Here is a 26,009-nt window from a genome sequence, read left to right as displayed (position 1 = left end):
TTTGTTTAGATATCTTACAAATGTGTTTACAATTAGAATGTGGAAAGTGAGGGGAAAAACATCAACAAATGGATTTCAAACATCTAGGTTCAGAAAGAAGTCATTTTAATGCAATGCAAGATTTTTTAAATCTTTTTTTCCCCACTTACTTGGTCAATTTTAATATTTTCATTTCAAAGTAGTGCAAAAGGTAAAGTTAAAAGGATTTGGTTGTCTGATGTCAATGTTTAAGCCAGAATCAGACTGAAGCCAAGCATTATTATCTGACTGTGAATAAGTGTGTGAATATATTTTGGTTATGAGATAGCACACACTGGCAATACAGTCAAGAGAGAAATACTAATTATAATGTTATTCACCTGTCGTAATTCAGCATTTTTTGATATCTAAATTAAGAATCACAAGTGAGTGCTCAGCAATTGTAAATGTATATAAAGTATATATATAAACAGAACTGGCTTTCAATTATGGTAATTTACCTGATTTAAAACATACATCAACTTTTGATAAAATCATTGATATTTTACTATAACTATTGTTTTTGGACTTTACAAAGTTCACTATTTCCTGTGCACTTTTTTGTTTGATTGATTTGCACTTCAAGTAATGCAATTGTTTTGATATAGTTTACTAATTTCAAAATTTGTTATATAATGTAATATGTTATATACCCAACTATAGATTTTTTTCTTGCCTTTTATATGTGAATAGTACTTTTGTTTTACAGAAGGATTTTATATATGTGATGGGTCTGAAAACAGACATTTTTTTAAAGATATTTATTTTATATTGCTCACTCTGAATTATAACCTATATGTGCTATTAAAGCATTCATCAATCAATCTCACAAAAACTATAAAGCTTGAAAAGAAACTGAACTGAATTCAAAAATTATTTGACATTCTTATTCCTGATTTTTTTTTTTTTTTACTAAAAAGTTCAAAAAGGACCTGCACATGTCAAGCACCCTGCAACAAAGATCTAAGGAATTGGTCATCATATATATATATATTTACACGTTCTTACTTATACTCACATCTGGAAACTGTATCATTAATTAAATGAACACCATTTATACACATATTTATGTACATATTTATGTACAGAATAGCACAAAACCTCCTAATGTGTAATGATATTCAGTACTAGACAGTATTATCTGATAACTATATAACAACCCACCTCATTGGCTTCTTTTTCTAATTCTTTCATGTTAATATCTGTGTCCTCATCTAAATTGGGTGTTCCAGGATTTCTTGTTTTCTCACCATTTTCCATATACTTAGTTGCAACTTCTTTATACTGAAACAATTATCAACATTATTCAATTTTCGTGGGTAGAACAATAAGATGTCATTGAAATGTGCCAACTTACGACAAAATAAAATGCTTCTCTGAGCGCAGCCTGATATGACCGCAGTAATCAATTTTTTGTCATATTATATAGGTTTCTGACACCAAATAAATGTGGTCAAAGATCTTAAAAATCTATTGCGCAATACTGTGCAACTGAAGATTTCTTCTTGAAACTTTTCAAAATGGACTAACAAAACTTCATAACCCATATGGTTCTATATGAACCTCTGTTCATCATTCCCACTATGTTTGTCATTGCTTTTGACATTCAATTTATCAACGAATTCTTTGTTTAAGGTCTACTCCAGAACATTGAACATTAAACAGTCTAATCAATTATGATTTAAAATGACAATTATCTTAACATTATCCATGTCTTACCTGCGGATTTCCAATTGCCAAATTGTTAACCTTTGTCCAAGCATCGTCTCGATTTTTCAATCTTTCTTTTTCTCTGTTAAAAAAAAAATAAACACAAATTAGCATATTGGACATGTCCTTAATTAAAACAAATGTAATGGACAATTACAAATTAATCTACTTACAGAACTGTAATGTAGGTCAAATTTAATGCATTTCATGAACAGAGTGCACACACTGAAATGTCTCGACTTCTTTACTAATCACTGATATTATGTTGATTATCCTTAATATAAAGCTTTACTACAACTGTCACATACACTTAACATTCACCAAGAAAACTAAACATTGACCAATGAACCATGAAAATGAAGTCAAGGTCAGATAAACCATGCCAGACGTATGTACAGCTAACAATTCTTCCATACAACAAATATAGTTGACCTTTTGCTTATAGTTTAAAGAACCAGATGAACCCTGAAGAGTTGGGGCAAGTATGGACACAACATTTAAGCTTGATACAGCTCTGAATTTGGATTGTGATTAAATAGTTGACACAACATAGGTTTCTGACACAGAATGAATGTGGTCTGAGAACTTAAACTTAAAAATTTTAAATTGGACAATTTACCTATTATGGTCCAATATCCAAAATCTAAATACATGGTTAGATTCAGCATATCATAGAACCACAAGAATTCAATTTTAGACCTAAATGTGGACCAATTTGATAACCCAAATATTAAAAATCTAAATACATGATTAGATTGATCATATTGAAGAACCCCATATATTCAATTTTTGTTGAATTCAAACAAAGTTTAATTTTGGACCCTGATTTGGACCAACTTGAAAACTGGGCCCATCCATAATAAAAAATCTAAGGACCTGTTTAGATTCAACATATCAAAGAACCCCAAGAATTCAATTTTTGTTAAAATCAAACTAAGTTTAATTTTGGACCCTTTGGACCTTAATGTAGACCAATTTGAAAACAAGACCAATCAAAGAGCTGAAGAGCTCTGAGGGAAAAGACGGCCATTGTTTCAATTTTTAGGGGGGTATCTTTTGGTAGTCTACATACAAAGAATGAGCAAAAGAACAGCTAGAACATATAGAAAGGTTAACAATAATGAAACTAATTGTTGTTTATTGTTATTTCATTTCCTTAGTCAAGAATTCATCATAGAAACAATTTGGACCAATGAGATCTGGCACCTTCTAAATCAAAAAAATTTATTAAAGGAGATGTGACATGATTTTTTTTTTTTTTTTTTTTTTTTTTAAATAAATATTTATTTATACATAATTACCCCCCAAAAACATCGATAACAATATAATTATCGTTTAAATGGATAAAAAATAAATTTAAATGTATCGATCTGTCGCCATACTAATTATGCATATTTCAATCCCGGAAGTCACTCAGAACGAGGCTGTGACGTCAGTGGTTACATCAATCATATTTGACTGACGGGTGTAAAGGCATAATAAGCGCAATTTCATATTCGAATACGTTCCAACAAAACCCATGACAGTGATTAAAAATGGTTCTGTGTTCTGCCAGTTGATGAAACAATAGGCATAAGGACAATTTGATAAAAAAAAATCCGTTTTCTGAGTAACCCGCAGACTAGTCCCAGGAAGAGATAGGACTTCCTACCAAACACTAGTCATAGACTTTGTTCCTCCCACTTTACAAATGCATGTTACGATCGTGACCCAGAAGTTATGAAGAATCTCGAGGGATGTCCTACCATGAAGCCAAAACTTCGTCCAAATGCGGTACCTGACATTCCATTGACACAACCAACAACAGCTGAGCCCCACCTAAGCGGGGAGCTTGTGAGAAGCGGAGAATGGCTGAGGGAGAAAAAAAATCTTTTTCTTCGCAAATATTTTTTGCGTCCCTTATTAATAATTTTTTAATAGTTTAGTCATATTAGTGTATAATTCTATAGCCAAATATATCTCAATGTTTAAAATTTGGTATTGTGTACCTCCTGCGTGTACCTCACTACCTGTTCACGTGTGCAGGTGACTGTGTACACTGAAATTGGACATAATAAATTAAAAGTAATCAACATCGATCAGAGGTTACAGGTATGCGGCACACTTTCTCTGCAGTGCTGGGTTACCTTTGAAGTTGAAAGCTACAGGTGTCATGCCCCCGGGTGGTGATATATATATATGACATCGGCAATACGCACTATTGCGTAACATGCGTCGAATCTATGTACATCCATGATCACCTGCTGGGTGCACAGGTGAGGTTGGAAAATATACTCTAGAGCAATGGTTACAGATATAAGTTACGTAATACATATCTGTTTAACCTGTTTGAATAAACAATGGTCAATACCTTACTGTCGGATATTGGGGTTTACAGAATAGAGAAAAGAGGACTGACAGTGCAGCTTAAAAAAGGGGGCGGATATAAAATAATGTGTTTGTGAATTAAATACTTAGTAAAGAATGGAGTATAATAATATTAGATAAGCAAAATAAATAGAGAATTAAGAAGAAATGCTTCTAAAGTAAATAATTAATAATAATAAAAAAAAAGCCTGTCAGTCCCCATAACCAATACATAACCTGTAGTGAGTACATAAATTTCCTTCTGATTTTTCTAATAAAGATTAGGCAGGTATGAAGGGTGTATTGCAATAAGTTATTAGTACTTACTATTCTATTTATTTATTAAAAATCATTTTATTTCTTAATAAAATTGAACATAGAATTGTCGTAACAATAACCTCTATCAAGGCATAAAAAATCTGTTTGACCATTTTATGAAATTTTGAACATGTTTGAAAATTTGAATATTTTGTTCATTCGAAAGTTCCATGTGTCCGCAAATTAATATTTTGGAATTTAAAACAATGTTTTCGGATAGCCAGTTGAGATTATTGAATAAGGTTTTTCTACATAATGTGTATTTTGGACAAACAAAGAAGTAATGGTAGACATCATCAATATCTGACCCACAATGACAAGAAGGATCATTTATAAATTTATAATATTAGCTCTAAATAGATCATTGTTTAAGAATGAAGGGGAACATCTCAATTGCATTAGATGATATTCAATTTCCTTGGGCCGTACAAATGAAACGTTTCAATTTTACATAATGGCCTATCGTTTTTTTAATTCTTTCTGTTATGCATTACTACTCTCTGTTTTCTGTCGTGTAGATAATCCTGAAACCAAGTTTCCGTCAATATCATAAGCTTTCGTTTTACATATAAGGCCCCTATGCCAAACTTTGTCGAAGTTGAAGAGAAGTCACAAAATACAAAACAATTTATAGACTGAGGATATACCACACGGAAAAAATATTAACAAAAAATAAGCCAGACTGAGTACTCATATAACATTTTCAATGGGATTATTATGGAGGAGAAAAAGACATGAATAGATATTACTGTTTTAAAACTTGTTTAAATCTTACTTATAATACACCCCACCCACCCCTGTTATGTCATACTTATTACACATTTATTTGGGGCAGCTTTAGTAATTCAAATTTTACACCCAACACTCTTGGTAAGGTGATAGGTAATTTATGACGATTGTTGAGAATTGTTTTTAAATTATAAGAGAGTGATCTTGAAATATTTTATTTTATTAAATTTATTCATTTTCGAGTTTAGGAAATTTTTCATGAAGCTTGATTAATGAAAAAAAATTAAATTTAAATCATGCAAAGGATATAATTCATGCCACAATGAAGCCATTTATAGATACCAAGCCACTTTGACATATTGTTTTTATAACAATTATTTGATCATTATTGATATCTATTTTGAATAAATTTTAGTAACAAAGTTACTTAATATATAATAGATCAAGAATTTTGTATTTTTTTAAATTATTTTTTCTTGTTATATGAAAAATAATTTCGAAAATAAATTGTCACTTTTTGTCCTGTGAATTTTTGTCCGTGACTTTTTGGCTGTGACTTTTTGTACTGTGACTTTCTGTCCTACATTATTTATGACCTGTCTTTTTGTATTATTAAATGTAATTCAATTACCTGTTAAACGTAAACATTTTTAAGAAATATCTCTTTATTTTTGGTGAAATTAATTATTGATATATTATATCGGCATTGCTTGAAAGATCTTAAATGTCGGATGACGAATTTTATATCTTTTACTTGATTATTTTCAACAAGTAACGGCTCAAACTGATACGGTTGAATATCTTAAGTTTGATAATTGCCTTGAAAACTACTGTCAACACCGTCCATTGTTTAATTTTACAGGAATATGATCGACTTCGTCCTTTTTGAGACATTTTCTCAGATTGTATCCACTGACGTCATCACGATCACGTGACCGGTATCTCATTAAAAATCAAAGATTACGACAAGCGCTGGATTCTTTGACCATTAAAAGACCGTTAAATGAGGTTTTGACAAGAAAAAATTATTACAATATGTTATTTGACCAATATTTATTAATTAATTAAAAAAAAAAAAATTAAAAAAAATTGTGTCACATCTCCTTTAAAGTTGGGAGTTAATTATCTAAAATTCAATTGAATTTAACAACTACTACAATATATTTTAGAATTTTAATTATGTATAACTGAACGGCAGGCTAAGACCATTCTCAATTTTTTGTGACAGTATTCTCAAGAAAGTGAGGACTGAAAAATCTATTCAGTTTTAATTTTCCATTGATAAAGTTCCCAGTTACAACTCTCATCACAGGCATACATGTACTTATAAAATCAAATATGATTGATATAAGCTGTGTGAAGTTTGTTTCAAGATCCCACATTTTGATATATCTGTAAAATTCATGAATAAATAGCTTTAAACTACAAAAAGCAATATTTAAAAAAAAATGGGAAAAAAAATGACCACTACAATAATTATGTTGGTATGCAAAATTATTTTTTAATTGATGACTACTTATCATATATATACTTAATGTGACATTTTTAGTGTTCAGATACATTAACTTTCATTTTAGTGGGTAATTACTCATCAATTGAGGTGCTCCTTCATTGGAGAAAGATTCTAAAAACATAACTTTACAGAAAGAATGAAAACTGCAGTTGCTCTCCCCAATCTCAATAGGTGTAACCTACAAAAAGCAACATTTAATTTTTTTAATTTTTTTTTCTTAACCATTTCAATAATTATGTTGGTACACAAAATTTTTTTTTATATAGAAGACTACTTATCATATACTTAATGTCACATTTTAAGTGTTCAGAAACATTTACTTTGATTTTAATGTATAATTAGTCATCAATGGAGGTGCTCCTGAATTGGAGGAAGATTCTAAAAACAGAACTTTACAGAAGCAATGAAAACTGTCGTTTCTCTCCCCAATCTCAAGTATCCCCATTGACATTGTTTACCGCGAAAGTTGACCTACAAATAATCTGATTATAGCCTCAGATTAAAGCATTGCATGTTGGTGTGTGAATGATCTACACTAGAGCAAACATCATTAGGTTTACATTTAACAAATACGGATTTTGAATTAGTATACAAATACTGTGACTGGTTTTTATAATGAATAAAGCATATCCCTGTGTGGCATTCCAACAATGACGTCACTAGGTTAGATATATTTAGAATATTTCGTAATACTGATTTTTCCGGACTGTAAAAGAAACGTATATAGTGTAAGGGAAAGCTCAATATACGATAATTTCACGAGAAACAGAAGGGAAATGTGTAAAAAATGTATTTAAAGTCAATCTGTTCTCCTTGTCATCAATTTCAGTATGACATTTTGAGGGGGTTTCCAAACTATCAAAACAAAATGATTGACATGAGGGAATGATACTCTGGCCAACCCCATTAGGGAATTGACGGCTTGAAGCCATCTTTCCCCAAAAATTAAGAATCTAAATACATGGTTACATTTGGCATATCAAAGAACCCCAATTATTCATTTTTTTAATAAAAAAAGTTTAATTTTGGGCCCTGTTAGCCCCTAATTCCCAAACTTTTAGGACCAAAACTCCCAAAATCAATCCCAATCTTCCTTTTATGGACATAACCCTTGTATTAAAATTTCATAGATTTCTATTTACTTATACTAAAGTTATTGTGCGAAAACCAAGAAAAATGCTTATTTGGGCCCCTTTTTGGCTCCTTATTCCTAAACTGTTGGGACCAAAACTCCCAAAATCAATCTCAACCTTTCCTTTTATTGTCATAAACCTTGTGTTTAAATTTCATAGATTTCTATTTACTTATACTAAAGTTATAGTGCATTTGGATTTCGGACGAAGACGATGTCAACGTCATACCAATATACGACCAAAAAATTTTCAACTTTTGCCGTCGTATGAAAATAACATTGGAAAACCAGCAAATTACCCTCATAAATTCCAGAGATTCACTGAACAATACTATGGGAACTGCATAATTGTAAATAATTTTACAAAATATTCAAGGGTCCATTAGGTTTTGATATGAAATTTCAACATTTCATTTTCCTTTTAACCCTTTCATTTGTAATTTTTCATTTTTTCCCCCATTTATTTTAATAATAATTTAATTAAATAAATAATACATACTTTTGTCTCTCTGCTTTATACTGCTGTGTACAATCATCAAACAGTTTCTGATTCATTTCCATAAATAACTTTAATGCATTGTAAATTAGGCCATGGATTGTCCTGAAAAAAAAAAGATTTATTTAAATTCTTTTAAAATGTTGTATTATATCGTAACAATGCAAGCACCTTTTCAATGGGTTGACAAGCTATTATAACAATTAACAATTAATCAGTTTAGAAATAGTTTCTTGATTTTCTCGCTGTGTTGAAGACACATTGGTGGCCTATTGCTGTTTCTGCTCTATATTCTGGTTGTTGTCTCTTTGACACATTCCCTATTTCCATTCTCAATTTTATTTGTCTAATATAACTACATAAACCTATTAAAACATTATCTTGTGGGTTTGGTTTGTGAAGTAATGGACTTCAGTTGATGCAGACTTCACAATAAACATGAAAGGCATGCAATGAACAAAGCTTATGTGGCAATAACTTATTGATAGGGATAGTTTTCTATATTATAATGAACCAAAATGTGTCCCCAGTACATGGATGCCCGATCTGCACTATCATTTTCTATTTTCAGTGGACCGTGAAATGGGGGAAATTCTCTAATTTGGCATGATAATTAGAAAGATCCTATCATAGGGAACATGTGTACTAAGTCTCAAGCTTCATATTAGACTTCAACTTCCATCAAAACAAATCCTCGACCAAAAACTTTAAAATGATCGGGGACAGACAGACGGACAAACAAACAAATGAATAAACGAACGAACAGACCGATGCACAGACCAGAAAACATAATGCACATAAATGGAGCATAAAATTTCATCATTTATCAAAATCATGACCACTATTTCTTTCCAAACAAGAGTGCACACACTGAAATGTCTCGCCTTCTTTACTAATCATTGATATTATGTTGATAGTCCTAAGTATAAAGCTTTATTACAACTGTCACATAAACTTAACATTAACCAAGTAGCTAAACAAAGACCAATGAACCATGAAAATGAGGTCAAGGTCAGATGAACCATGCCAGGCAGACATGTACAGCTAACAAAGCTTCCATACAACAAATATAGTTGACCTATTACTTATTATAGTTTAAGAAAAATAGACCAAAACACAAAAACTTAACACTGTGCAATGAACCGTGCAATTGAGGTCATGGTCAAATAAATCTGCGGGACTGACATATAGATCATAATATATTTCCATACACCAAATATAGCTGACCTTTGGCATATAAAATTACATAAAAAGACCAAAACTTAAAAACTTAACTTTGACCACTGAACCATGAAAATGAGGTCAAGGTCAGATGACATCTGCCCGCTAGACATGTACACCTTACAATCATTCCATACAACAAATATAGTAGACCTATTGCATAAAGTATGAGAAAAACAGACCAAAACACAAAAACTTAACTATAACCACTGAACCATGAAAATGAGGTCAAGATCAGATGACACCTGCCAGTTGGACATGTACACCTTCCAGTCCTTCCATACACCAAATATACTAGCCCTATTGCTTATAGTATCTGAGATATGGACTTGACCACCAAAACTTAACCTTGTTCACTGATCCATGAAATGAGGTCGAGGTCAAGTGAAAACTGTCTGACGGGCATGAGGACCTTGCAAGGTACGCACATACCAAATATAGTTATCCTATTACTTATAATAAGAGAGAATTCAACATTACAAAAATTCTGAACTTTTTTTTCAAGTGGTCACTGAACCATGAAAATGAGGTCAAGGACATTGGACATGTGACTGACGGAAACTTCGTAACATGAGGCATCTATATACAAAGTATGAAGCATCCAGGTCTTTCACCTTCTAAAATATAAACCTTTTAAGAAGTTAGCTAACGCCGCCGCCGTAGCCGCCGCCGCCGTAGCCGCCGCCGCCGCCGGATCACTATCCCTATGTCGAGCTTTCTGCAACAAAAGTTGCAGGCTCGACAAAAACAACTGTCTACATCATACAAATCTTGTTTTTACATAGTCCTTTCAACCTTCTGATAAGAAATGATAAAATAATTCTTCACCAAGTATTTATATTATTCTAATAGAAAATGAATTCATACAAATCATATTTCTTACTGAAAGTATCATAAGATCACAATTATATCAACCTATGATCTCTCTCTGCACACAATATATCATATTGGAACTACAAACCAAGAGTTAATTAAAATATCTAAGATTATCTTACTTATTCCAATGTTCCTTGCTCTTATACAAAGCTGGGAACACTACTGGTAGTATAGTCGAGGCATTATCACTGATCAAACTCAAGATATACTCATTATTCCAAAAGTATAGTGCTCTTTCTGCCACCTACAATTAAATACAATAAGATTAGACAAGGCAGTCAGAAATTAATACATTTACAATCCAATTTTTTCTAGGAGTTACGCCCCTTTGAATTTATTTGCTTCAATGTACTTCTGCAACAGTTTGTGATCGCAACTCCTCTGAAACCACACAAACAAAATTTCATGAAACTTTATAGATAATAAGGACATAAAATGTAGATGTGCATATCGACAGGAAATTATGTGAAACAGTATGAAATTCACCTTTACATTAACATTTAATCTTTATTTTTCAGTTATTTGGTGCACTGTTTGCCTATATATATACAAAAACATCTTTTTAAAGTATTGTAAAATTTCATACAAAAAATTATAACTTGCAAGTCTACATAAAATCTTTCAAATTGTTTTAATGAAACAACTAAATGTTTTATATTCCTTTCAGTAAGAAAATTTACAATATTTATATATCAGTGGCAAAATATTACACAATTTCTAATATACTTGTGCTATATTTGTTGTTTTACAATCCTATAATCCTACATTTTTCAATCATTTTCTCCATTAAAGGAAAACTATTTCAAAAAGTATATATACATGTACATAACTAAAGTCAAGCTTCAAAGAGGGAAATAAAAACATAGTCCTTGGAAATGATTTCTTTTGAGTACATATCAACAACACCTTCCATGAAATTTGGTATCTTTCTAATCTTTTAAGTTAAAACTCTAGAAATGGAGTCTCAAGACAGTGAATGTCTTGACAATGACCCCATTTTGATATTTCATTGAACTGGCCCCTCATATTTGGCATCTTGATATTATATAAATTATTTCAGGCAAAATAACCAGATCACATATCAAAATTGTACAGGAAGAAATCAATAGTGTTCTGGTGTAATAATGCTGCAGTCTGTCCCAATACCACAGCACTAAAACGGTTTGGAGACTACTGTGCTGTACACAGTAATTTAAATACATGTATCAGGTTGATATGTGCTTTCAGCTAATTCAGTCTTTAGTTGGTTGTAAACTAAATATAATCATTCTTCAACAGAGAGTACAGAAAACAATACTATCAAATTGGATGATTATTAGAAATCATATCAACCATCAAACAATGCTCCAACATTACCTGAAAATGTGGACTAGAGACACATTTGGCAAGCTGTTTGAACAGTGGCACCATTACTTTAGTGAACTCTGCAGGTTCTATCACATCCAATATTTCTTCCAATTCATTCAAATACATAACCTAAAAAAAATTAAAAAAATATTCAACTGTAATTAAAGGCAGTTTTATTCATTCATAGAAACAAGAAAAATGTTCACCAGAAATTTGAATGAGGTTGATGACAATTGAAACCTATTAAAACAAACAATATTGTCTCATAAATTACCACAAGTCTTTCATTACTGAATCAAACTTTACTTATAACTATAAAGGCAGATTCTCTTGTGATGTCCAGATAAGCTTAATGGTTTTAGACTTTCAAGAGCTGTTCCAGTATTAAATGTATTGGAGGGGTGGGAGGCACATTTTCTAAGTTTGAACAAAGCAAACAGAAGTAATTGACAAACAGGTAAAAAGAAAGAAGTTAGTTTTATTCCATAAACTATTGCATAGAATATATGTAGTTTTTGGTGTGGTTGGTGATGCTTAGTCTTTGGTTTTCTATGTGTGTCTTGTGTACTGTTGTTTGTCTGTTTGTCTTTTTCTGTTTTAGTGATTGCAGTCAGTTAATTTTCGACTGATGAATTTGAATGTCCCTTTGGCATCCTTTGTCTCTCTTGTAAAAATCCCTTCACACAGTGATGCATTTTAACTGACTTATCTTTATAAAACTGTACAAATTGACATCATCTTACCTCTTTTGGACTATGTACTTTTGGCCAAAATTTAAGCAGTCCCATTATTACCTACAAATAAAAGAAAATACACTTACATAAAAATATTTCAATAAACTTGGACTAGCAGTTTACACTGGAGGTGTTAAAAGCAATCTAATACAGCTAATTTCAAAACAAAAATATTTACACTCAAACAAAATAATGACATTTAAGACTGAAATTTGTAACTCATGACACAAACATAAGCTGTATACTCTTTTCATCTCATATGGATAGTTGGCTTATCGGCAATCATACAAAATCTTATTATCATATTGATCATGATTAAAATCATATTTGAATCAAACCAGATGCTCCGCAGGGCAAGATTTATACAACCACAGAGGTCTAACCCTGAAGGTTGGGTGGTGCAAGTATGGACACAACATTCAAGCTTGATACAGCTCTGAATTTGGATTGTGATTGAATAGTTGACACAGCAATGGTTTCTGACACAAAATGAATGTGGTCTAATGAACTTAAAATTTTTGTTTTGCTTTTGTGCTGTTGAATATGAATCCCATCAAAAAAAAATTTGAAGAAAAATTCTTTTTGATTTCTGAAATCTGAAATGAGAAAAATTTTACAGCTACACATCCCAAGACAATCATCATTTCTTAATACATAATTTTCAAGCAGTTTGAGGGAGGTAATCAAGTAATCAAACATATAACAGTATTCCTTAAGTGTTAATTGGAGTAACTCCCTTAAATTGCTAAATTGCCCTTTAACCTGAATAACCATTGGTTCCCCCTTTTTTGCCCCTAATTGCTTAATGATTTGAGCCATACCCCCCCCCCCCCCCACCCCCCCCCCACCTCCATCCCTTTGAAGTATGGTACTTGTGGTATAATTTCAGAGAGGGTACACTTAAACACAAGTATTGTCTGAAACCTACAAAAATGCTTATTTGGGCCCCTTTTTTGGCCCCTCACTTCTTGACCCCCATCTTTGGAACAAGAACCCCAAAACTTCATTCCAGCCTTTCCTTTATAAAAAAGAAACCTTGTAGTATAATTTCAGAGAGATCCATACACTTAAACACAAGTTATTGTCTGTAAACTATAAAAATGCTTCTTTTAGACCTTTTATGGCCCCTTATTCCTAATTGTTCAGAGATATAAACCCCAAACTGAACGCAAGCCTTCCCTTTCTTATATGCAACCTTGTGGTACAATGTCAGAGAGATCCATATAGTTATACATAAGTTATCGTCCAGAAACTACAAAAATGCTTGTTTTTTGCCCCTTAATTCCTAGGCTGTTTGCCCCATAACCCTAAAAATAAATCTGAAGCTTCTACTTAATGGTATGAACATTGTGGTACAATATCAGAGCAATTGAAATACTTATACACAACTTATTGTCCTGAAACTAGATAAATGCTTGTTTTGGGTCCCTTTGGGCCCTTCTTTCTAAACCGTTGGGACCATAACCCCAAAAATCAATCCCAAACTTCCTTTTGAGGTTATAAACATTGTCTTAAAATTTTATTGATTTCTATTTACTTGTACTAAAGTTATTATCCCGAAACCATCTGTCTTCGGATGACAACGATGACGCCGACAACGTGATACCAATTTACAACCAAAATATTTTCAACAAATCTTTTTTAATTTTTGCGGTTGTATAAAAAGCTTCTGGTTGTGCATTACATTGACAATTATTATACTTCATTTATGTTAAAATGCCAGATTTTGATTGGTTCATACGAGGGAGACAATTTACTCTATCCCATGGCTCAGCAGGAGATAATTTTTTTAATGTCACCTACTCGCACAACCAATCAAAAATCAATAATTCAAAAGACAAAGCATTGCATTTACATCAATGATACTTAAGACAAAGCTAAAATTTTACGTTTTTTAATTGATGCTATTTGTTGCAAAGTAAACCCTAACTCTTCATGAAGCTGCATACTTACAGGTTCTGTTAAACTTGGATCTTTCTCCAGAAACTGAACAACACAGTACGCTAGTTGTGGGTGGTACACACTTAAAGACTTCACTTTATGTAAAGGCAATAGAACTTTTAACAAAAATACTTTGTGCTCTTCTTTTAATGGTAGGGCAAAACCATTAATAATACTGAAATATAAGAAGCAAAAATACAGTCAATCAATTCCTAAATAAGAATGTGAAGTATCAATACACTGTTGATGTTTTTATATCATCTTACATAATTAAGTGTCGTGAACACTTTACTTTGAGAAAAAAAAAGTAACAAAGAAATAATGATGTGTTGTTTTCTTGACAGGAAGACATTTTGTATACTGTATCATTTAATGCTAATTATTCTTTATTTATTTTATACACTTATTAGCCAGAATTTACTTGGAATTCCAAATATTTCAAACCATTTTGGAAAAAAAAGTTCAGAATGACCCTTGCTATTCTGGAGATGTATCATCTTATTTTCAAGGTTGGCACATGTATGCTAGTATTCCATCATAAAACGTACTTACCTTCCTAAGATTTCTAACAATTCTGCTATACCATTGTGGTGTTCTGTTTCATATATAAAGCTGAAATACAAATATGGATAATTATACATCATGTAAATAGGTCTGATACACATAAGTACACATTCATGTGGAACTCTTGAGTACAGATGTAATGATGAATTTAAGTGTTTAAGAAAATCCAACTTATACTACACTTATCTTTATACAAACAGAAGACATGGTTTATTGATATCCATACAGTATTTCGGGAGAAATAAGATATACATATCGGTTTAATTAAGGGGTGGTTGATATACAATTTTTCCTTAACAAATTCATCCTCCGGTTATGAGAAGCTTTTGCTCTTTAGATTTTGGTACAAGAACATGTACTACTAAGAATGTAATTCCCTGTTATTGCTGAGAAGGAGAATCCTGACCAATGCAGCAAACAGGGCAAATCAAAGTTTGTAGGAAAACAAAAACAATTGCAATTTTATGACTTTATCTGACATATTAAGCCCCAGCAGTATACAAAATATTGAATTTACTTTACTTCAAACAAAACAAGAAATGATTTCCTGGTTGAGATTAAATTTCATTGTAAATATGTAAAATACTTCCTACATATGATAATACAAAGATCGACTAAGGAAGTAAATGAATACAGGAACAAATGTACTTAGTTTTAAAAGTGTAAACTCTTTATTTTAATTGAGAGCGATTTTTACCAAATATCTAAGTGGGTCATTTAGGCTATTCTTGATTTACACATATCATAAATTTCTAAAATTAGTGAACGAGAGGCTCTAAAAAGTCAAGTAATACACTTTAAGTGAACCTTATCTAGCATTTGATAGTCTGTCTCTCAGTTTAGAAATAGGTCAACAAATTAAGATGTATAGAATCATTCCATATTAACTGAAGCTCAATTAACCCTTTCACCGATTGCTGCCCAGACAGAAGCTACTCTGAGACGATGGCTTCCCTGGCTACTTTTACTCAAGTGGGAGATCTTCATAATAAATGTCAGTAAAAACTTGTTTGTAGTTATTTGTGTATTTATTTCATTCACTAACACCATGTTCACAGTTTTGTTTATGTTTTGACAATTTTTTCTTCATAAAATATTCAAATTTTCAAATTTTCTCAATAACATAGGTGAAATTCAAAAAATTCTGCACTTTGACCCCAAATCGTATTTTTACCCCAAAACGGCAAACTTTTGAAAATTTTTATGGAGCTGTACAAATTCTTCACACTGATCGATGTCCATTCCAAGTGTTTTATGTCAAAAAAGTATACTAGTTTGGCTTCAATTCTTCCATATTCTTTCAAAAAAATGTTCCCCCATTTCAAATTCTCATAAATTCCGTAAATTTCCTCTGATTTTGACACAGTTTTCAACAAATGGAAGCGCCATGTTTACACTTTCATCCGGGTATACGTTAAAGAAAGATCACTCATGTTTGCACTGTTTTGAGCGGGAAATATAAAAGATGTAATCTGATCCCGGTAAAACGGGACTCATCGTCAGCTGTCTGAAGCGTGAATCCCGGTAAACCAGGACTCATCAGCGAAAGGGTTAACAGTCCCCAGACAGAAGTGAAGAGTAAACCTGCAACAACAGAAGGGTTTAAGCTTACCTGTAAAATATATTGTTGATCTGTTTACGTATATATGCTCTTAAACCTAAAAATTTCCCATATATCCGATGTAAAAGTGTCTTTAAAAAATCTCTTTCTCGTGGATCTTCAAAGTCAAATAATTCTAAAAGCTGAAATAAAATAATAAATATTGAGCTTAAATTCATGTGGCTATTGGTGATGAATGTAGCCCTGCTAATCCCTAGCTAACTAAGAATTACCTATCAGTCAGACTATGTTACTATATATTAACAATAAATTTTAACATCAGTCTGTAAATTTCAGTGAGTTTAAAATCATTGTCTTCCTGTTTTGAAATTCTCAAATTTTTTGAATGAGTATTTTTTATTTTTTTCTCTCTGTTATGTCAACTAGAATATTTTCTTCAGTGAATACCTAGCAGATCTGAATATCACTATCATGGTACAACTTAATATTATATTGTCCAAGACAAAACAAATCATTATTCAATTATGAAGCTGACATAATATAACAAAAAAAGTCTGGAATGACTGACCGACAAGATCATTGGAGTATTCAACTATGTATAATCAAATTTATTGTCAAAATCAACCAAGAGATGAGTGTTCTGCATGCTTAACCTCAAGTTATGGCATAAAGCTGTTCCTGTGCTTTTGTTTTTTAAGTGTGTAGCAATTTTGTGTCATGGCCTAATGCATCATATTCTTTTTATCAAATGAGAATCTTCATAACAACTTATGTTCTAGTTGCATTGTTGTAAATTACCATCAGAAGAGTAATATACAAAATATACAAAATCTAAAATATATCTGGGCATTGCGTAACAAAAACAATGACATCAAATAAATATCAAATAAATTAATTACCAAATTTTTCTTCACAATCAAAACAACAACTGACCTTAGATACCAAGCATTGTTTATAATTTACTTTGTAAATTTATTGTCCTTTTAGCGGCAGCACAATTTGGATAATTTCATGAAGTGTTGACTAAATACAAGACCAAGAACCAAGTCATTTATCGTGTACATAAACCACTAAAAAGGTCAAAGGTTTTGCTTACTTGCAACACAAATCTTTGATCAATATATTTCTTCCCTGTATTTGGCTGGAAGTCCGGAGACTCTAAAAACCGCAGAAAAAATTCATACACAAGCTGAAAAAATAAAACGAAAACAAAATATAATGAAATGAAATGGTTTGCCAATAAAGATATAAATTATGCATAAAACAGCTTTAAATAGTTTGTATACACAGCTGATACCCCAAATTAGATGAAGAAACATAAACTGTTATGAAGTTTTTGTCAATAACACATACAACAGAGTAATTTCTCACATTAACAGTGGCTGTGATAAACACAATTATTTCTCATTAATCACTGATTATAAGTTTTAAAACAACTTATTTGTTTCAGCTTTCTTGTCAGTAAAAGATTTTGATCAGACAATCTGTAAATAATATAAATCAATGAACTGTAGCTGTTGGTACAGAGATATTTCTCGACTGCATATATAATTTTAATAATACATTGCAAATGTGGAAATTAGCAATACTTCAACAACTATTATGTATACTACTCTAAATACTCAGTCAGTGAACCTAGGAAGAAGAGAGGCCAATTATTTCTAAGATTTAAGATATACCAATGATAACACAACTGCATACTAAATATAATTGACTTATCAAAGACTTTAAAATGTCAACTATGCAAAAGTGTCAAGGTCACTAGACCAAGGCGAGACAATAACCATGGTGGTAAAAAAAGTTTAAGCAAGTTCCTTGATACATTCAACTCTTCAGTGCATTTTGCAGGAAACAAGCATGAAATGTTTGCTGCTGTGTATCAGCTTTAAACCCCACATACAGAAATATAATTGTGCTTTAGTTAATATTTGTTTGTTTTGAATAAACACACAGCAAATTTCATGTATGCTTTCCTAATTATAGAAATATATTATAGATTGATTGATGGGTGTTTAACGCCACTTCAAGCACTACTGTACTGTTTCATGGAGACAGTTTTTATTGGAGGAAACCTGAATGCCTAGAAAGTACCACCGACCTTTGGTAGTAAAGCTGACAATTCTAGTCAATTAAGATTAGATGAAAATAAACTCATCTTAGATACCAGGACTAAATTTTGTATATACGCCAGATGCGCGTTTCGTCTATATATAGTAGATCAATAAGGCATAGTTATGTAGAATATAACATGAATATATAAATTTCCCAACAAAATTCATATATAACAGCGTTGAGCTTTAAGGTAAATAAATGAAATGTAAACAAATAAAATCAAAACATGTTTTGGTGTTACTGAAAACCTTATATAAAATATTTTTAAGAATAAAACCCAAACCCATCAGATTGCAAAAAATAACAACAATCAACAATACAAATATGTAACATTTACAAAATGCTAGACAACAGGACTTTCTTCACATAATCTAATGTGATAATGAGCTTTGTTTTAAAACTTTATTTTGTATCTGAAATTGATTTCTTGTTTCTTAGTCATTGGGCCTATTTTTTTTATTTACCATCAAATGTTACCATAAAACCTTTTTTATTTATGTGTAAATGTTGGCATTAAGCCCCTTTTATTTACCTGTAAATGTGGCCATTACCCATTGTTTGTTTACCTGTAAATGTGGCCATGATGCCTCTTATATTGATGTGTAAATGTTGCTTACCTGTAAATGTGGCCATGACGCCTCTTATATTTTTGGGTAAATGTTTCTTACCTGTAAATGTGGCCATGATGCCCATTATATTTATGTGGCACTTTTCCTACCCATAAATGTGGCCATGATGCCTATTATATTTATGTGGCACTGTTGCTTACCTGTAAATGTGGCCATGATGTCTCTTATATCTATGGGACACTGTTGCTTACCTGTAAATGTGGCCATGATGCTTCTTAAGCTAATGGGACACTGTTGCTTACCTGTAAATGTGGCCATGATGCCTATTATATTTATGTGACACTGTTGCTTACCTGTAAATGTGGTCATGATGTCTCCTATATCTATGGGACACTGTTGCTTACCTGTAAATGTGGCCATGATGCTTCTTAAGCTATTGGGACACTGTTGCTTACCTGTAAATGTGGCCATGATGCCTCTTAAGCCAATGGGACACTGTTGCTTACCTGTAAATGTGGCCATGATGCTTCTTAAGCTAATGGGACACTGTTGCTTACCTGTAAATGTGGCCATGATGCCTCTTAAGCTAATGGGACACTGTTGCTTACCTGTAAACGTGGCCATGATGCCTCTTAAGCTAATGGGACACTGTTGCTTACCTGTAAATGTGGCCATGATGCCTCTAATGCAGGTTCATCTTCTTCTGGGTCAAACTCTGCACCATGGGGATTTGATGATGGAGGTAATGTTCTGAATAAATTTACACTAAACTGAAAAGGAATAGAAAAATCTAAAATATACAAATCCTTTTCAGAGATGAGTCCATTCAACTATCAGCATCATCTTATGAGTTTTATAAATATTTTAAAATTGGTACTAATAAGGAGGTTATATGACCTTCTTATTACAAATATAACATATATGTGTATTTACTTTACTCTACCCATCCATAATTTTTTAGAGCCAACACAAACACTTAAAGTAGAGCAAATTATATTTTAATCATTGTTATTCCTGACAGTGTTGTTCTTTTTATTAACTGCTAGCAACTATTGTGTAAAATCAAGTTAAATCATATCTGACAGATAAAAGCAACCTTAACAAATGTACTGTTATAATTGTATTGAAATTAAATAACTCAAGTTTATATCAATTTTCTCTTCTTATGAAACTTAAGAAATAACCAATGATTATGTAATTTAAGGAGCATCTGATGAAAGATTACGGTGCTGTCTAGACAACTGGAAATTAAAATGTGTAATTCACCATTCTGAACAAATGGTCTCCAATGTTGGTTTTGCTGACTATCAAACTTATCTTGGGTTTTGATAAGTACAGACTCTATTTCAAAATTTGAAGAAGAGCTGACAAAAAATCAAGGTGTTAAAGTGTTGACAAAAAATTTTATGGGTTTTCTATGCAAGATCCCCCTCCTGAAAAAAAGTCCTACGTTTCAGATTTTTCTTCAGTTCTAAAAATAAAGGCAGTAGGATAGCAAAATCAAAGAAATGACTGATAGATGGGTCAAAAACACACTATGATCAATGAGATCCTATGAGACAATAAAAAGATAAAACAAGGACAGCAAAATTAACAGAGGTTTATAATTTACCATATGTATAGCTTCAGGATAGATAGGTTCTGTGATGACACCTCTATTGTGCGATACAAACTCCACCATTTCATTCAGTGCTGCTCTCTTCACTTCTTTCCATTTTAAATCACTAAGAGGGTCAATTACAAAGTCAAATAGAACACAACATTGCCGGATTTTCTGAATGAATAAATCTTCTCTTTCTGCTGGTGTTGAATCTGTAGAGAAAAAAATACAATGATAACAGCTGTTTATCATATTGGAGAAAATCTGTCAAAAAGTGGTTCTCAAAAATTATCAATTCTCACCATTTTATTTTTTTGTCCCAAGAAAAACTTGTGCAACAAAGTTAAATGATAAATGACACATCTATCTCAGGTTCTGGATATTGAATAAAGTCTTGTAAATTGACCGTTTTATTATAAATACACATATATGTTGGGCAACATTGATTGAAGATCATCTCTAAAGTGTCCAGTAAACTATCATGCAAAAATGTTACAATATATTATATATATATTTCCTTTTAACCAGCTGGCATACAGCTTTTGCATTGTTGAAGGAATTTTGAATGAACAGCCTATTATAAGGTACACTGAAAGTCGTTATGAAAGTAGTGAAGTAATGAACTCATTTACAAATTTAGAATCTTTTATTATAAAGCTTTAAAGTAAAAAAAATGCAATAGCAGCATTCTCTTTTATTTGGCCAGAGTTTTTAATTTGGACATAGATCAGTGCTCTAGCTAGAAATCAAAAGGGGCAGGGTGCCAGTGGAGGGCAGGGCACTTTTTATGATAAGAAAAGGCACTGCTCATTTTTTTGTCTATGTTTCTGTGTGTATCACGAGTTAACGAATCTCTCTTTTTTTTATACTGTATATGTTGTTTTTTTAAAATAAAGATGCTTTTTAACTATAGTCTTTATTTCATTGTTTGTGTAGTAATGAATGATACAGTACATCTTCATCAACATATTATGTTTTCACAGTTTAACTTCACTCTACCCATTATCAAAGAATATGTGTGTTTTTTTATTATCTATATAGGAATTATAGCTTTTAATACATCTGAAACTGAGAGCATTACTTATTTAACAATGTTTAGAACATGGATTGCTAAAAGTATAATTATCAAGTAGAAATTGCAATATATAAGATGTACTGTGGCAAGTAACTGATCCAGTACTTTAAGACAAATATACTTTTTATATAGGACTCATCAATGTTCAACATCATGAACCATATACTCATTTGTTAACTTATGAATGACATAATACAACAGATAATTAAAGACCTGTAGTATGAACAAAATAAACATTTCCTCTTATATACAACATCCATACTACCTTTAGATCAATATTATATAATAGTATGTGCATTAAATAAACAATGATGTCATTATTTTCCAAGTGAAGTCAGTTTACGTAGAATTTGATCAATATATAACTTCCGTGGATGATAAAGTTGAGGTTACCCAAGGCATTCCTATTTTTGACAGGTATATTAAAAGTATAATCCTGGATCTATTTGTTTAACATCCCCTTCAAAATTTATACAAACACCACATCCCAGAAAAGATTATTGTTTCTAGAGTACTCAAAGACATATAGACAAGTTAAATTTGTATTGGCTTCTTCATTACCCACCCCAAACAAATAAAACATTACTGAGTAATGTTTAGCCTTTTTATCTAAACATTGTTTCAAATTATTTTTCAATTATCAATTTTATGAATGTTTGAATTTAGGGGAAAAAATATCCATCTACCTTCATACAACCATGAAGTTTAGACTTGGAATTTAAAGATTGACAACGTAACACAAACTTCACGATACAAATCCAGCAAAAATTGTATCATTCATAAATAACTCAATACATGTACTTGTGTGATTTTTTTTTACTTTTAACTAGTGCTGTCAAATCGTACACTTTTGCCTAACCGGTTACTAGGATAATTGTTCGACCGATTAACCGGTTAACCGGTAGTTTAAGTTAATGTTTGAAAGCCTTATCAACAGAACTCTACACATAGATATTAGACTACTTTTAACAGCAGTGGTCAAATGACATTTTGAAGTCATCAGTAGAATCTTTTCCTTTGTACATATTTTTTGTATTTCATTATTTATTTATTTCCTAAACTTATCTTTAACAGACAAGAATATTTGGTGGAACCTTTAATGGCTTACTAATCAATACAAGCATTTTTACAAATATTTCCAGTTGATTTGACTCCTTTAAATTAAATAAACAATAACAAACATTTGTATTTGGTTCGTCCTACTATATATCTATATGGATTACATTTAATAAATCCATTTAAATTGAAAAGTAATGATTTTTAAATTGCTACAGCATTATATGATCATAAGATTTTCTTATATGAGAACATAAATATATGTCAAGATGTGTGACTAAATATATATACTAGTATATCAATACTAGTTAGCACAAAAGGTATTTATTGATTAATACGTCATTAAGTAAATTCACAACATGTGGAAAAAAAACCAAAGAGCTCAACTTATACAACACATGCATCAACATAAACAGTGAGATATCAAGGTGGCTATACAAAAAGTATTAGAAAGTCAGGAAATAGAAATAAGGTGATCTAGTGATCACATCTGATACTACCACTTTCAGAAGAAAAAAATTCTCCAATGATAAATGCCAAAACCAAAGTTCAAATTGAAGTTCAAAATTTGACCAGCATTCTATATTTCACAACATGTCAATAGATTTTGTAAAACAGTACTTAATTTATTATCTGGCAATGAATTTTTTTTTAATTTAAAAGGTAGCTAAGGGGCACAACTCTTAAACAGTAAATGTCTAAACCATCAAAATCGAACTTGGCTTTACTAAATGATCCTGTATTCAAATTTCAATAGTTTTTTCCATGTAATACTATTCCTTTAAAACCATAGAAATACATTTTTAAGGTGCCAAGGGACAAAACTTTTGACCACTATAGGTCAAAACAATCAGAATCAATAGCAAACTGTATTTTCTGGAACTTACATTGTGCTCAGGTTTCAAAAGATTTGGTCAAGAAAAGGATGATTTACTTTCTCATGGCTAATAATCTATTACACTTCACAGGGATGTTAAACAATGTGCTCTTTATCATATACGGATGGTTATGTTCAAGACCTCATAGTTTATTACTTTGAATTTGAAATTAAATAGCCAGTACTAACAGAACATTCGGTATGATACATTAAATTATAAATAACACATTACCATGAGGGTGATAGGGCAGATTGTTACCCCTCGCCTAGTTTAACAATGTTTTCTCACCCTCTCATCTATGTTTTATATATATATATATATAGCCAGATGAAGATGAAATGGAACTTCCCCTCTTCATACTTGACCTTATGATATACATCATGTATATGGTACATATATTCCGACCTTCCTTTAAAACCTTCAATGGATGCTAATTAATTAAGACTATTATAATGAAAATATATTTAATTAAGAGGTAAATCAATATTGAACTCCACATGGAATTAATTTCCCACAGCATCAGGGCATACACGTTACTGTGCTCTATTCCATTATGATAAAAAATAATTACCTGCTAAGCAGTATCAATCACTATGCTATGTAACAGCAATTTAATAAATAGATTTCACACCAAGCAAATTGCTGTCAAACCAATTTTTCCATGCAGTAATCTTAAGTACACATGTAATCATAAGAAAATAACCAGATGCTCCGCAGGGCGTAGCTTTATACGACCGCAGAGGTTGAACCCTGAACGGTTGGGGCAAGTATGGACACAACATTCAAGCTGGATTCAGCTCTAAATTTGGATTGTGATTAAATAGTTGACACAGCATAGGTTTCTGACACAGAATGAATGTGTTCTAATGAACTTAAAATTTTTGTTTTCTCTTAGAGCAATTCACTATGCTGTTGAATATTAATCCTCTCAAAAAAATGTTTGAAGAAATTTTCATTTTTATTTATGAAATTTCAAATGAGAAAAATTGAACCCATTTTTTTTAATCACATCCCCCTTTCCCTTATTCCAAAACTAATCTCAATTAAAATTTCTAATGGAGTTTGCAACAATAACTACTCATTTAAATACATCATAAAATATTAAGATGTAAAAAAACTGCTTGTTATCACTGAATGGTAAAGATTATTTTAATTTATCAGTTGGTAGTAAAAAGTGAATATACATTGTATATTGTATATAACAAAGATTTAAGTTGATTCTGGACAAAGAAAGATAACTCCAATTAAAAAAAAATCTTGCTATTGCACAATATTTTGCAATTAGATATTTCTTGCTTACTATTCTGGACAAAGAAAGATAACTCTAATTAAAAAAAAATTTGCTATTTCACAATATTGTGCAATTAGATATTTATTGCCATTGCGCAATACTGTGCAATTGAAAAGACTTGCTATTGCACAATACTTAATATAATAATTTTAGATCCTGATTTGGACCAACTTGAAAACTGGGCCCATAATAAAAAATCTAAGTACATTTTTGGATTCAGCATATCAAAGAACTTCAAGATTTCAATTTTTGTTAAAATCAGACTAAGTTTAATTTTGGACCCTTTGGACTTTAGTGTAGACCAATTTGAAAACAGGACCAAAAATGAAGAATCTACATACACAGTTAGATTTGGTATATCAAAGAACCCCATTTATTCAATTTTTGATGAAATCAAACAAAGTTTAATTTTGGACCCCGATTTGGACCAACTTGAAAACTGGGCCAATAATCAAGAATCTAAGTACATTTTTAGATTCAGCTTATCAAAGAACCTAACTGATTCATTTTTTGTCAAAATCAAACTAAGTTTAATTTTGGACCCTTTGGACCTTAATGTAGACCAATTTGAAAACGGGACCAAAAGTTAAGAATCTACATACACAGTCATGACAGTTAGATTCAGCATATCAAAGAACCCCAATTATTCAATTTTGATGAAATCAAAGAAAAGTTTAATTTTGGACCCTTTGGGCCCCTTATTATGTTGGGACCAAAACTCCCAAAAACAAACCCAACCTTTCTTTTATGGTCATAAACCTTGTGTTTAAATTTCATAGATTTCTATTTACTTATACTAACGTTATGGTGCAAAAACCAAGAAAAATGCTTATTTGGGTCCCTTTTTGGCCCCTAATTCCTAAACTGTTGGGACCTAAACTCCCAAAATCAATACCAACCTTCCTTTTGTAGTCATTAACAT

At 31.4% G+C, this 26,009-nt stretch overlaps 1 protein-coding gene across 10 annotated transcripts in view; it reads right to left on the bottom strand.

Moving 5' to 3' along the window:
• LOC139514583 (serine/threonine-protein phosphatase 2A 56 kDa regulatory subunit gamma isoform-like) overlaps nt 1-26,009 on the bottom strand; it is a 46,045-nt gene that overhangs the window by 9,757 nt on the left and 10,279 nt on the right. For 7 of the 10 annotated variants that reach the window (XM_071303979.1, XM_071303983.1, XM_071303984.1 and 4 more), the window contains exons 4-15: nt 20,800-20,999; nt 19,847-19,957; nt 17,603-17,695; nt 16,558-16,688; nt 14,934-14,993; nt 14,394-14,556; nt 12,450-12,500; nt 11,716-11,835; nt 10,479-10,603; nt 8,266-8,367; nt 1,738-1,810; nt 1,183-1,302 (exon numbers count right to left, since the gene is read on the bottom strand). In XM_071303979.1, coding sequence (XP_071160080.1) covers nt 1,183-1,302; nt 1,738-1,810; nt 8,266-8,367; nt 10,479-10,603; nt 11,716-11,835; nt 12,450-12,500; nt 14,394-14,556; nt 14,934-14,993; nt 16,558-16,688; nt 17,603-17,695; nt 19,847-19,957; nt 20,800-20,999 — 1,349 coding nt within the window. Of the gene's footprint in view, nt 1-359; nt 387-1,182; nt 1,303-1,737; nt 1,811-8,265; nt 8,368-10,478; nt 10,604-11,715; nt 11,836-12,449; nt 12,501-14,393; nt 14,557-14,933; nt 14,994-16,557; nt 16,689-17,602; nt 17,696-19,846; nt 19,958-20,799; nt 21,000-26,009 lie in introns of all 10 variants that reach the window. The other 3 variants (XM_071303976.1, XM_071303978.1, XM_071303977.1) reach the window with 1 other exon arrangement.

The sequence above is a fragment of the Mytilus edulis genome, chromosome 3 (assembly GCF_963676685.1).
Source record: "Mytilus edulis chromosome 3, xbMytEdul2.2, whole genome shotgun sequence".
In the NCBI taxonomy this organism is placed as follows: domain Eukaryota; kingdom Metazoa; phylum Mollusca; class Bivalvia; order Mytilida; family Mytilidae; genus Mytilus; species Mytilus edulis.
Note: the sequence above shows the minus strand (reverse complement) of the source record. Positions and strands in the feature narration are given on the sequence as shown.